The 13491-nt window shown below is 40.4% G+C and overlaps 1 protein-coding gene across 1 annotated transcript; it reads left to right on the top strand.

The window, feature by feature from the left end:
* Positions 1–6365: 6365 nt before the first annotated feature.
* On the top strand, positions 6366–12095 carry enam (enamelin). The gene is made up of 7 exons (XM_034291261.1): positions 6366–6397; positions 6636–6696; positions 6895–6918; positions 7039–7113; positions 8563–8601; positions 11099–11179; positions 11565–12095. The coding sequence occupies exons 2-7, from the start codon at positions 6643–6645 to the stop codon at positions 11871–11873; spliced, it is 582 nt and encodes a 193-aa protein (XP_034147152.1). The 5' UTR covers positions 6366–6397; positions 6636–6642; the 3' UTR covers positions 11874–12095.
* The last annotated feature ends 1396 nt before the right edge of the window (positions 12096–13491 follow it).

Here is a 13491-nt window from a genome sequence, read left to right as displayed (position 1 = left end):
ACAAAACTCACAACGACGCTTTGCCTCACTCGGCTTTCTTCTTCGATTAATGTGGAGTAATTAACAGTAATTTGTAGACTTTAGTCCATTGTAAATAAACAAATTACTTGTTCTGTTCAAAATCCATTTTATTAGAAACTTTAGGGATTTTATTTTTTTATTTACTTCGGAAAATATTCATGAAACAATGATATGTTGAACATTGCCCGTTTAACAACCGAAACTTCCTTCATGTAAACTTGCTATGTTATATACTTGAACAATATTTTCGTTTGAGTCTACATATTGTACTTTATCAAAGAAATGGTGGTGGGGAAAAAACATTGTACAAAAATCCAATATCTAAATTAGATTCAGTCATGTTAGAGGTTGCGTGACAATTGGGGGTTTATGTAATCAAACCCCGCAACATAGCAATCCATGAATAGGATTATAGTAGACAATATTCTGCAGATTTGAATATTTTATTTAAAAGGAGTTAACAGAACAGCAGTTTCAGGCGAATGACATTCACACAGATGCCCCCTGGTGGCATATGTTTTTGTCCATGCCGCATGGCACTGTTACATGGCGCGGTATACCGCTGTATGACGAGGCATGCCCCGTTGCGGACCGCCCCCTTGGAGCTGAAATTAGATGAGCGACATCTGTATATGAGAATGCTGTTCATAGACTTTAGCTCAGCATTCAACACGGTCATCCCCTCTAGGCTGGTCAACAAAGTCCACGATGTAGGGATCAGCCCCTCTCTCTGCAACTGGACTTTGGACTTCTTACCAGCACCCAGTCTGTCAGGTTAGACAACTCCTCCTCCTCCACCCTGATCCTGAACACTGGTATTCCACAAGGCTGCGTGCTGAGCCCCCTCCTGTACTCCCTGTTCACCCACGACTGCATTCCTGTGCACAGTTCCAACACCATCATCAAGTTAGCAGACATCACCACAGTCGTAGGCCTGTTCAGAGATAATGATGAGGCAGGCTACAGGGAAGAGCTCAAGTGCCTGGCGCCATGTTGTGCTGACAACAATCTGGCCCTTACTGCAAAGAAAACCAAGGAGCTCATTGTGGATTACAGGAAGTCTGAAGGCTGCAGTGACGCCCCAGTTCTCATCAATGGCACTGGGGTAGAGCGTGTGCCCAGCTTCAAATTCCTGGGTGCCCACATCTCCAAGGACCTCTACTGGACCCTCAGCCCCTCAACCCTGGTCAAAAAGGCACAGCAGTGCCTTTACTTTTTCAGGTGGCCGAAGAAGACCCACCTGTCTTCTAAGAAATTTGTGACCTTTTACCGCTGCACAACTGTGCCACAGTGTGGTTTGGAGGATGCTCCGTGGTCGACCAGAAGGCCCTATAACTGGTGGTGAAAACCGCTCAGCACATCACTGATGCCCAGCTCCCAACCATCATGGACCTCCAGTGAGAGCGGTGCCTCACTGCTGCTTTCAGTTTTTTCAATTTGCTTTCTTGCACATTTAGAATTGCCGTTTGTACTTGCATTTGACTTCATTGCATCCAACTTGCAACATACAGGTGCTGGTCCTAAAATTAGAATATCATCAAAAAGTTGATTAATTTCAGTAATTCCATTCAAAAAGTGAAACTTGTATATTATATTCATTCATTACACACAGACTGATATATTTCAAATGTTTATTTATTTTAATTGTGATGATTATAACTGACAACTAATGAAAATCCCAAATTCAGTATCTCTGAAAATTAGAATATTACTTAAGACCAATACAAAAAAAGGATTTTTAGAAATGTTGGCCAACTGAAAAGTATGAACATGAAAAGTATGAGCATGTAAAGCACTCAATACTTAGTTGGGGCTCCTTTTGCCTGAATTACTGCAGCAATGCTGTGTGACATGGAGTCGATCAGTCTGTGGCACTTCTCAGGTGTTATGAGAGCCCAGGTTGCTCTGATAGTGGCCTTCAGCTGTTCTGCATTGTTGGGTCTGGCGTATCGCATCTTCCTCTTCACAATACCCCATAGATTTTCTATAGGGTTATGGTCAGGCGAGTTTGCTGGCCAATTAAGAACAGGGATACCATGGTCCTTAAACCAGGTACTGGTAGCTTTGGCACTGTGTGCAGGTGCCAAGTCCTGTTGGAAAACGAAATCTGCATCTCCATAAAGTTGATCAGCAGCAGGAAGCATGAAGTGCTCTAAAACTTTCTGGTAGACGGCTGCGTTGACCTTGGACCTCAGAAAACACAGTGGACCAACTCCAGCAGATGACATGGCACCCCAAACCATCACTGACTGTGGAAACTTTACACTGGATTTCAAACAATGTGGATTGTGTGCCTCTCCTCTCTTCCTCCAGACTCTGGGACCTTGATTTCCAAAGTAAATGCTAAATTTACTTTAATCAGGGAACATAACTCAGCAGCAGTCCAGTCCTTTTTGTCTTTAGCCCAGGCGAGATGCCTCTGACGCTGTGTCTTGTTCAAGAGTGGCTTGACACAAGGAATGCAACAGCTGAAACCCATGTCTTGCATACGTCTGTGCGTGGTGGTTCTTGAAGCACTGACTCCAGCTGCAGTCCACTCTTTATGAATCTCCCCCACATTTCTGAAAGGGTTTTGTTTCACAATCCTCTCCAGGGTTATCCCTATTGCTTGTACACTTTTTTTTACCACATCTTTACCTTCCCTTTGCCTTTCTATTAATGTGCTTGGACACAGAGCTAGCCTCTTTAGCTATGCCCTTTTGTGTCAGAACTAGACTAATTAGCTGATTAGAGTGTGGCACCAGGTGTCTTCAATATTGAACCTTTTCACAATATTCAAATTTTCTGAGATACTGAATTTGGGGTTTTCATTAGTTATCAGTTATATTTATCAAAATTAAAAGAAATAAACATTTGAAATATATCAGTCTGTGTGGAATGAATGTATACATTTTACAAGTTTCACTTTTTGAATGGAATTACTGAAATAAATCAACTTTTTGATGATATTCTAATTTTATGACCAGCACCTGTACATTATACTTAATACTTGTAAATACCTGGGCTCTTATTTTTGCACTTCTGGTTATATGCTAACTGCATTTTGTTGTACTGAACTTGTACTTTTCAATGACATTAAAGTATAATTTAATTTAATCTATAATCATATTTGTTTTCCATTACTCTTTCCAGTATTCTTCACATTATGTGAAGGTGTTTACAATCATGTCAAGACAGATATATAAATGCATTGAAATCCAAACTAAATTGGCCACATATCTTCCTGGTAAACAACTCAATTGTAGATTTGGTGTTTTGTTGTTAGTTATTATCCACCTAAAAGTTTAAATCCTTTGCGCCACATGGTGCCAAAAGCTACATTTTGGTCTCAGTAGGCCATAGAACTGTCTTTTATTTGGTCTCAGAGTTTTCAACATGCCTTCTGGCAAACTTTAGCTGAGATTTGATGTGTTATCAACAATGGTTTTCTTTTTGCCACTCCCCCATAAAAGCACATTTTTTCTGAAGTTCCTGTGCTATTTTTACAGTATACAGTGTTCAGTGTCTCCCAGCTCAGCTGTAAAAAAACAAACTGCTTTTGAGTTGCCATAGGACTCTTGATGACATCCCTGACTTAATGCCTGTATCGCCCAGATACTCAGTTTTGAGGACTTCCTGTTTTAGACAGATATACTTTCCATATTCCCTCTATTTTGTAACAATAGACTTTTCTGTGGTTTGGAGGCTATTCAATGCCATAGCAATGTTTATATACCGTAAACCTGATTGCTGTTGCTTTTTCACTTTGACATTATGGACCTTTTTTGCGATTGATTAGGGACAAAAACTCCTGATTAAATACATTTTGAGTTCAAGTCCAATCGGGGTTATTATTTTTATGAGCCATTGTGTAGACAGGCTGTAGCAGTCCTTTTCATTTCACAAAATGTTACATTTACCAACCTCCTTCTCTTTTCAACTCACTAGACAAAAGCAGAAAGCAACGAGTTCCCAAGATTCTTAATTCCAATAAATCTCAAAGCTCAGCATATTTTTAAGTGGCAGCTGTGTAGCATATGAATTAAGGAATGTTCATAATACTAGATCTGATTTGGACACATTTATTTATAAATCCTCTTATGTTTTGGACCAAACCACTTTGATGGCCTCTATCTACAACATGTCCCCTACAGCACCTTTGATATCAAACAAACATGCCAAAAGCAAGAGAGAAATAAGCCACAGATTAAGCTGTTAAAGATATTACTATTGCTTATAACAATGACATAAGAGAATGGTTGATGTTATCTCTGCACTTTTAGACTGAAGAGTGACTGATACAGTGGATATAAAAAGTCTACACACCCCTGTTAAAATGCCAGGTTTTTGTGATGTAAAAGAATGAGATAAAGATAAATCATGTCAGAACTATTACCACTTTTGATGTGACCTTTAATGTGAACATGCAAACTCTTCAAAAAGGAAAAATAAAAACCTTACAATAACCTGGTTGCGTAAGTGTGCACACCCTCTTATAACTGGGGATGAGGCTGTGTTCAGAATTAACCAATTACATTCAAACTCATGTTAAATAGACGTCATTAAAGACTTGCCATCATTTAAAGTAATTTATAGTAACTCTGATTAATCACAAATAAAGTTCAGCTGTTTTAGTAGGATTTTCCTGAACTTTTCTTAGTTGCATCTCAGAGCAAAAGCCATGGTCTGCAAAGAGCTTCCAAAGCATCAGAAGGATCTCTGTTTGAAAGATATCAGTCATGAGAAAGGTACAAAATAATTTCCAAAGCATTAGATATACCATGGAACACAGTGAAGACATTCATTATCAAGTGGAGAAAATATGGCACAACAGAGACATTACCAAGAACTGGACATCCCTCCAAAATTGATGAAAAGGCTAGAAGAAAACTGGTTAGGGATGCTTCCAAGAAGCCTACAGCAATTTTAAAGGAACTGCAGGAATTTCTGGCAAGTACTGGCTGTGTGCTACATGTGACAATGATCTCCCGTATTCTTCATTAGAATGTGCTATGGGGTAGGGTGGCAAGACAGAAGCCTTTTCTTACAAAGAAAAACATCCATGCCCAGCTGCAGTTTGCAAAAACAAAGATCAAGTCCCCCAAAAGCACATGGGAAAATGTGTTATGGTGTGATGAAACCAAGGTTGAACTTTTTGGCCATAATTCCAAATGGTATGTTTGCTGCCAAAACAACACTGCACATCACTCAAAGAACACCATACCCACAATGAAGCATGGTGGTGGCAGCATCATTCTTTGGGGCTGTTTTTCTTCAGCTGGAACCGGGGCCTTAGTCAGGGTGGGGGGGGATTATGAACAGTCCCAAATACCAGGCAATTTTGGCACAAAACCTTCAGGCGTCCGTTAGAAATCTGAAGATGAAGTTCACGTTTCAACACGACCACGACCCAAAGTACACATCCAAATCCACAAAAGCATGGCTTCACCAGAAGAAGATTAACGTTTTGGAATGGGCCAGCCAGAGCCCAGACCTGAATCCAATTGAACATCTGTGGGGTGATCTGATGAGGGCTGTGGACAGGAGATGTCCTCGCAATCTGACAGATTTGGAGCGCTTTTGCAAAGAAGAGTGGGCAAATATTGCCGTGTCAAGAAATGCCATGCTAATAGACTCCTACCCAAAAAGATTGAGTGCTGTAATAAAATCAAAAGGTGCTTCAACAAAGTATTAGTTTAAGGGTGTGCACACTTATGCAACCAGGTTATTGTGATTTTGTAAAAAAAAATCCTCAAAGATTTCAGTTTGTTTTTCAATTAAATTGTTCACATTATAGGTCACATTGAAGGTGGAAAAGTTCTGAAATGATTTATCTTTGTCTCATTCATTTACATCACAATAACCTGGAATTTTAACAGGGGTGTGTAGACTTTTTATATCCACTGTAATTATTGAAGGAATGTACACTTTCCAGTTCTTATCCATTATCTATAAAGTCCTTTGTTTTGAGTTTCATTGACTTGGCAGTTCCGCTTATACTGTTATGGATATTTTTGCCCTAGATTATAGCTTACAGACTGTGGTAACATTAAAGTTCTTAAGCAGATATTTATTTTAATATAACCATCAGACATATACTTGATTAATGCCTTGTACTCCATTTTGCTGAACCTTTTCAAGTCTGGGTTTTGGCCTGTTTGAAGGGAGATGTGTAATGTGCTAAGCATTATTGTACAGTGTGTAATTAAAGATAATGAGTTTTAACCAGTAAGGATATTTCATCAAACAACAGTGACATGCACATTTACTGAGCTCAGCAACATGATTGGTTGTCGTGGGTGGTTGTAGAGTATAAATTGCATCCATGCTAGAAATTATGTAGTTCATTTTTTACCACCGAAGACCATTACTTCAGCTGAGCATAATACCAAGAAAGGTGAGATTGTAGATTGTTTTCATATTCTCTTAGAGTTCACAGATATGTATATACTATGTGAGTTTATGTATATTATGTGGTTTGCATTTTTATAAAAACAACTCAAAAACATAATTTTAAGTATTTATGCTGACACTGCTGATATAGTGGTACAGTTTGTAATGTACTTAAGAAAGGCACAAACACAACTGTATAACGCATGTGACTACGTCACCTATATACTCTCTTTCTGTTAAAGAATCAAGATGAAATCTGTGGTGATATTGATGTGCCTGTTTGGTCATTCCATGGCTGTTCCAGTAAGTCTCCATACCCAGACCATTTAGGTCTCTTCATCCGCATTACAATACATTTTATTTGTGCATCTGTTTGCGCTGTACAAGTTGACATTTGCTTGAGGGTTGGGTTGCACAAATCAGAGCTGAGGTACATATGATGACCGAAGTATGCAAGTAACTGGATGATCATCCATTTAACTGTTGTTATGTGCTGTGCAGATTCCTGAGAGTGGAAGCAATGAGGTAGGGGAATTTCATGCAATCTTCACCTCATATCATACCAGACAGTTAATGTACATGTGAGAAGTGTGCTTAACTACTACCTTAATGACATGTTTGGATCCACTTCTGTTTTTCTTCCAGCAGGTTGCAGCACATGCCAACGAGGCCCTGCGGTGGATGGAACTTTACAGAATGTATAGTTCTCTTGCACAACAGGTTAGAGGGCAGGATTTTATTTTCTTTGAGTCCAAAGTGCCAGCAGATCTAGGGTGACAGTTCATTTGGTCCTTCAGAAAGAATACTCTAGTGGCAGCCCCCCCTGTACCAAATTGGAAAGGTTAGGATAAAAGTGTAAGTTATATTTTGGTTTGGCCACGTGTTCAATTGACTGCTTATTGAATGTCATTATTTAATGTTAAATATACACAACCGTTCAAAGATTTGTCTTTGTTTTCAGGAATACCTTTGTTTTCCATGAAAACATACATGAAATTAGTTTGAATAAGTATAGCCAAATGAATAGTACATATAGGTTACAAATATCTTTTGATCTGGTCTGCATCTGATGAATGTTCTTTGTGATCGAACACTGCAAAAAGATTTGTCTGTCTATAACACTTTTTTTCCATTCTTACTCTGTCCAGTGTCTGTGTTTTTTTACCCATCTTAGTTTTTTCTTTTTATTTGATCAGTCTGAGATATGGCTTATTCTTTGCAACCCTGTCTAGAAGGCCAGCATCTCAGAGTCGCCACTTCATTGTTGATGTTGAGACTGGTGTTCTGTGAGAACTATTTAATGATGCTGCCAGTTGAGGACCTGTGAGGCGTCTCTTTATCAAACTAATGTATCTTTCCTCTTGCTCAGTTGTGCACCGGGGCCTCCCATAACTCTTCCTATTCTGGTTAGAGCCAGATTGCGCTGTTCTGTAAAGAGAGTAGTACACAGTGTTGGATGAGATCTTCAGTTTCTTGGCAATTTCTTGCATTGATTAGCCTTTTTTTCTCAGAACAAGAATAGACTGATGAGTGTCAGAAGAAAGTTATTTGTTTCTCACCACTTAAACAAACACAAAATTGCTGATGCTCCAGTTACTCAGCTAGTATAAAGGCCAGTTTTATTGCTTTTGTTATTGGTTTGTAAATGAGCACAACTGTTTTCAGCTGTGCTAGCACAATTGCAAAAGGGTTTTGAATGATCAATTAGCCTTTTAAAATGATGAAACTTGGATTAGCAAACACAATGTGCCATTGAAACACAGGACTGATGGTTGCTGACAATGAACCTCTGTACGCCTATGTAGATATTCCATTTCTATTCAACCCCAAACTTTTGAATGGTAGTGTACTTAAAACATATTTTATTGGAATCAAAGTAGGGCAGCGATAGCCTCAAGGTTAGAGAAATGAGACAGAAACCTGAGTGTTGTTGATTTCATTCCAAGTGCTGACAAGGGAATTAGTAAGTGGGCAACGGGAGGGTTGCTGGCATCAACATCTCATATGTCTTACTGACAATATTCCCAGGGGCAATGAATGTAACCCCCAAAACTGTTCATTGGGTGCAGCACTGTTTTCTTGTTACAGTGGATAGTAAAGATTTAGGGTAATTTGACATTTATTAGATAAACACAGCAGCTGTTCATTATTCATATCTGTTATATACAGGGCTTTGGGGCAACAACTTCAAGTCCCAATGCTGATAAGGTAAGTGTTTCTCTACTTAAATGTACTTAAATAAATAATGTAAAGATTAACTCTGTATATCAAATAAAACAAATACTTCCATTTAGTTTTTATTTTCACTGGCTGCACCAGCTCTGCACCCAAGGAAAAACTCTTGAATGTAGATAAATATGGAGATGCATGCAGTAGTTTCTGCTCTGAAAATCCTTATCTATTGAACTGTTTGTGAAACACTTAGCGAGACTCCAAACTCAATAGCTGTTTCAGAATTTATTGTTGTGCCATATTGTTTTTACTATAGTACTCGTATGAATGAAGGTTACTGTAGCCAGTTAAACTAGGAAACCCGAGTGGTAATTGGCCAGCGATGCATCAGCTGACATCCCGATCACTCTTATCACAATAACAGTTTACATACCTATCTTTTTCATTGTCAGGTTACTCATTTTATTGTATGATGTTATTGTTGGTAGTATTATATATACGATCATGTGATGGTAGTCAGTTACCGCATAGGAGCAGATATGAACGGCAAGACATTGGCCCTCTTTCATGAAAACTTCTCAGAAAAGATCTCAGATTCAAGAGTGGGGGAGACTTACGATCATCTCCAAAGTGTGATGTATGGAACTGTCACACCTCTTCAAAATGTGCGTGGATGTCATCGCAGAGTGATAAATCAGATAAAGCCGTGGACACGAGAATTATAGCCTAAAATAGCTAATTAACCAGTTGTCATTTTCCAAAATCAACACAATTACAGAACATTCTTTCTCGTCTCAGCCAAGAGCCAAGGGCATTTATAAGAGCAAGCTTTGCGTGATTTGGGTAACTGCTCGACCAGGAACTGCTGGTTTATTTATCCTCACTAGTCAATTTAAGCCCTATCAGTTAACCAAAATTATAATGACCATTTATTATCTCCAATGTCGATACTATAGGCCTGTGTGACTTAATAAATGGCAAGCCAACTATATGTGTCTAGTGCATTAAATACACAAAGGCAGTTCAGACCTTACAAGCGCATGAACAACAGAATAAGAGATAGAAAATGCAGAATAAATGTTAGATTAGATTAGATTTAACTTTATTGTCATTGAACAGTACAAGTACAGTAACACGAAATGCAGTTAGCATTTAACCAGAAATGCAAGTAAAATAGAACAGGAAATTTAAGTATAGTGTATGTATGTGACTGTGCAATAAAGGCAGATACAGTTGCAAATGGCAATTCTAAATGAGCAATTAAGGCAAATATAAGAGGGACGAAACGTGGGAAATTAATAGTTGTGCGATAAGGCATGTACAAATGACAATTCTGACAGGGCAATCGAGCAAGTTGGAGGTTTAGGGTAGTGTGTGCAAATGAAATGCAGGGATAGCAGCATGAGGTTCCCGAGGTACAGTAGACATATATATGTAAACAACTGAAAAATGCAAGTAAAATGGCAATTCTAAATGTTCAGTGCATGCAAATTGAAGGTGCAAGCTGGCATGTGCTACTGAAATGCAGGGATAGCAGCAATGAGATTCCCGAGGTATACACGTACACGTAACAACTGAAAACGTACTACTCTGCAAGGCAGTTTCAGAGTCAAGTAGTACAAGGGAGTAGAGCGACAAGGTCCCTGAGAGGCAGTACTAAGTGATGGGAAGGTGGGTATGGTTAGTGATGGGTCAGAGAGTTCAGCAGGGTTAGGCCTACAGTAGATGGAAATAAACTATTCCTGAGCCTGCTGGTGTGGGAACGAAGAGACCTGTACCGCCTGCCTGATGGTAGGAGGGCAAACAGTTTCCTCACCCATTGTAGACTTCCCTCCAACAGAAATAAATAATACATTAATAAGGTAGTGATACAATATTTAATATTGTCCTAAGTTTGGATGTGCTATAGACTTTGTCATCTTATACATTACCATTAATATAATAATTGTGGCATTACTGAGGCTGTTACAATTGTTGTTTTTCATGATAATGGTCTTATTGCGAATCCAGCATTATCTTATTTTTTGATAACCACGGAAACTATAGCATATTCCGTGGTTGGGTAGAACTCCACTTCCAGTCGTTCAAATGAACGAAACAACCGTTCAATTGAACGGTAAAACTGACAGAGTCAGTCGTTCACAAGTCTTTTTATTTAGGTGAAGGCAGCTTGTCCGTGCATGTTTTCCTCTGTTTTTTTTCATGGCATCAGTAATCAACTAACTATATTAATTATTATAGTCTGCGTTCAATTATCAGTTATAAACATGTCTTTATGATGTGCCTGCCTTGATCTATTTTTCTCTGCGAATGCACATAGAAGATGATTGGAGAAGTGAGCTGGAGGACCGGGTATGAGGCAAGGGATCATGTTGTAGTAATCCACTGTCAAACGTTAAATACAATACAATTGAACGAGTCACTAGAAAAAAGGAGTCCTGAGTCACTAAAAAGATTAGTTCAAAACGAACAAATTGTTGGCAAACTGCATATTACTCATGTCTACTGTCTGAATTATTTTTGGTGTAAACAGGTGTATGCCCGAGCAGCAGCTTCACACAATGTGTTCTACCCACCACCAGCACCAATAAACTCTGACGAGGAGGCCCCAGCGGTGAGTGTACACCTTCACAATGGTCAAGATGGTCACATGGTGATTCGTCTGAAATCTCATGCTATATGGAAAGTCTCATCACTGCAAACCTATCACTGGTTTACTTGGCTGTTTACAACTCATTTATTTTGGGGCTGGTGGATATTGTATGGGTTAAAGTTGTTTTGAGAACAGCTGTTTACGGAATAGTTTATCAAGTTCATTAGGGGAATCATATGACTGGAAAAGGTTGTTTCAAGTTAATAAAAGGTTATTGGTGTTATAGATTAGTATGATCTCTCTACGTATCTCAAAGCGAATAGATAAAACATTAAAATATGTTGCAAATGTGTTCTTTGGAATTTGTGTGTTCATCCCCTTCTCATGCACTCTGTGGCTATTTCAGACCCGCTATGGTGCATACTTTCCCTACCCTGGCCATACAGCCCCTCTGAACTCTGATGAGGTTGAAGAGGATGCTGCTGCCACTGAAGCAGAGGCAGAGCCAGCAGAGAATCATCCCGTATTAGAACAAACAGTGGTGGAACCAGTGGTTTTGGACACCATCGCAGACCTGGCTCCTGCAGCCTCAGTTAACCCTGCCCCGGAGGGAACTATCGACATGGCTGACATTAACCCTGTTTCCACTGATGTCATTGATCCTTCTCTCATAACTCCAACTGACAGCATTTTGGTGGCTGAGCTTGTTGTATAGGAGCAACAGCAATGGAGATTTTCATCCCATAGCCATGGTAACAAAGAGGCAAAAGCAATTGTGATAGGAAAAAAGCAGAGAGCAGGGATAGTGTATGGAATGAATGGCTACTGGAATTACTGGAATAATATTGATGTTTGAGTTTTCTTCTTACCAATGTGTCTCAAACTTTAAAACTGAACCCACTGCTAATATAGAGGACTAAATGTGATATCATATTAAATAAATACATGTTGCATTTGCACTGTGTGTCTTACAAACAGACTTTTCATTTGCATTGTTTAAACTTGTGTGTTGCCCAAATGCAAAACCCCATAATTTCCATTTGGCAGTGATGAAGAAAGGCGCATGGAAAAAGTGGTGTTTGTTCCCCCAAAATATTTTTTTTATGTCAAAGTATTTTTTTTAAATATCAGGTATAATGATTGTTAAATCAAAGCAAATTCATGCATGTTGGTGAATTGCCACTGGAAAATGTTTTATTGTTTTGCAAAAACATTTGACCTCAATTGCTAAGCTGGGCACTTCTTTCCAATGTGGTGGCTGTGGGGCTAGATAAGTCAGTGTCCTGGGGGTAAGTTGAACCAATGGTTCACATTGCCCCACCATGAGATTTGTTAAGTTTCTGGTGTATCAAATATTTCTATTTTAAACTGCATGCCTGTTAAGCTATGAGAAGTGCTATTAAGCTATGAATAACCAAATGAATAGTCGTGACTTTACAATAATGATCAAAAACTGAACTGCCACCTTAACGTGGTGGAGGGGTTTGAGTACCCGAGTGACCCTAGGAGCTATGTTGTCTGGGGCTATATGCCCCTGGTAGGGTCTCCCAAGGCAAACAGGTCCTAGGCGACGGGTCAGACTAAGAGCGGTTCAAAAAACCCCTTAATGATGACAACTAACTTGTGTTCTGTGACGTCGCCCGGCATGGAGCAGCCGGGGCCCCACCCTGGACCCAGGCCCGGGGTTGGGGCTCGTTCGCGAGCGCCTGGTGGCCGGGCCTTTCCCCATGGGGCCCGGCCGGGCCCAGCCCGAACGAGCGACATGGGGCCGCCCTCCCGTGGGCTCACCACCCACAGGAGGGACCATAAGGGGCCGGTGCAGAGAGGATCGGGCGGCAGTCGAAGGCGGGGGCCTAGAAAACCCGATCCCTGGACACGGAAACTAGCTCTAGGGACGTGGAACATCACCTTGCTGGCGGGGAAGGAGCCTGAGATTGTGCGTGAGGTTGAGAGGTTCCAGACTAGAAGTAGTCGGGATCACCTCTACGCACGGCTTGGGCTCTGGAACCACACTTCTTGAGAGAGGATGGACTATTCACCACTCTGGAGTTGCCCAAGGTGAGAGGCGGCGGGCTGGTGTGGGTTTGCTTATAGCTCCCCAGCTCTGCCGCCATGTGTTGGAGTTTACCCCGGTGAACGAGAGGGTCGTTTCCCTGCGCCTACGGGTCGGGGATAGGTCTCTCACTGTTGTTTGTGCCTACGGGCCGAACCGCAGTGCAGAGTACCCGACCTTCTTGGAGTCTCTGGGAGGGGTGCTGGAAAGTGCTCCGACTGGGGACTCTATCGTTCTACTGGGGGACTTCAACGCCCACGTGGGCAACGACAGTGACACC

The sequence above is a fragment of the Esox lucius genome, chromosome 25 (genome assembly GCF_011004845.1).
Source record: "Esox lucius isolate fEsoLuc1 chromosome 25, fEsoLuc1.pri, whole genome shotgun sequence".
NCBI classification, from domain to species: Eukaryota; Metazoa; Chordata; class Actinopteri; order Esociformes; family Esocidae; genus Esox; species Esox lucius.
The sequence above is the reverse complement of the archived record's forward strand: the minus strand, read 5'-3'. Positions and strand labels throughout refer to the sequence as shown.

What these genes read in the sequence shown, in the direction of transcription:
- enam (XM_034291261.1), top strand. Translation starts at nt 6,643, where the DNA reads ATGAAATCTGTGGTGATATTGATGTGCCTGTTTGGTCATTCCATGGCT. An exon ending in CTGAGAGTGGAAGCAATGAG is followed by an intron (nt 6,919 to 7,038) that starts GTAGGGGAATTT and finishes TTTTTCTTCCAG; the next exon opens with CAGGTTGCAGCACATGCCAA. An exon ending in CAAGTCCCAATGCTGATAAG is followed by an intron (nt 8,602 to 11,098) that starts GTAAGTGTTTCT and finishes TGGTGTAAACAG; the next exon opens with GTGTATGCCCGAGCAGCAGC.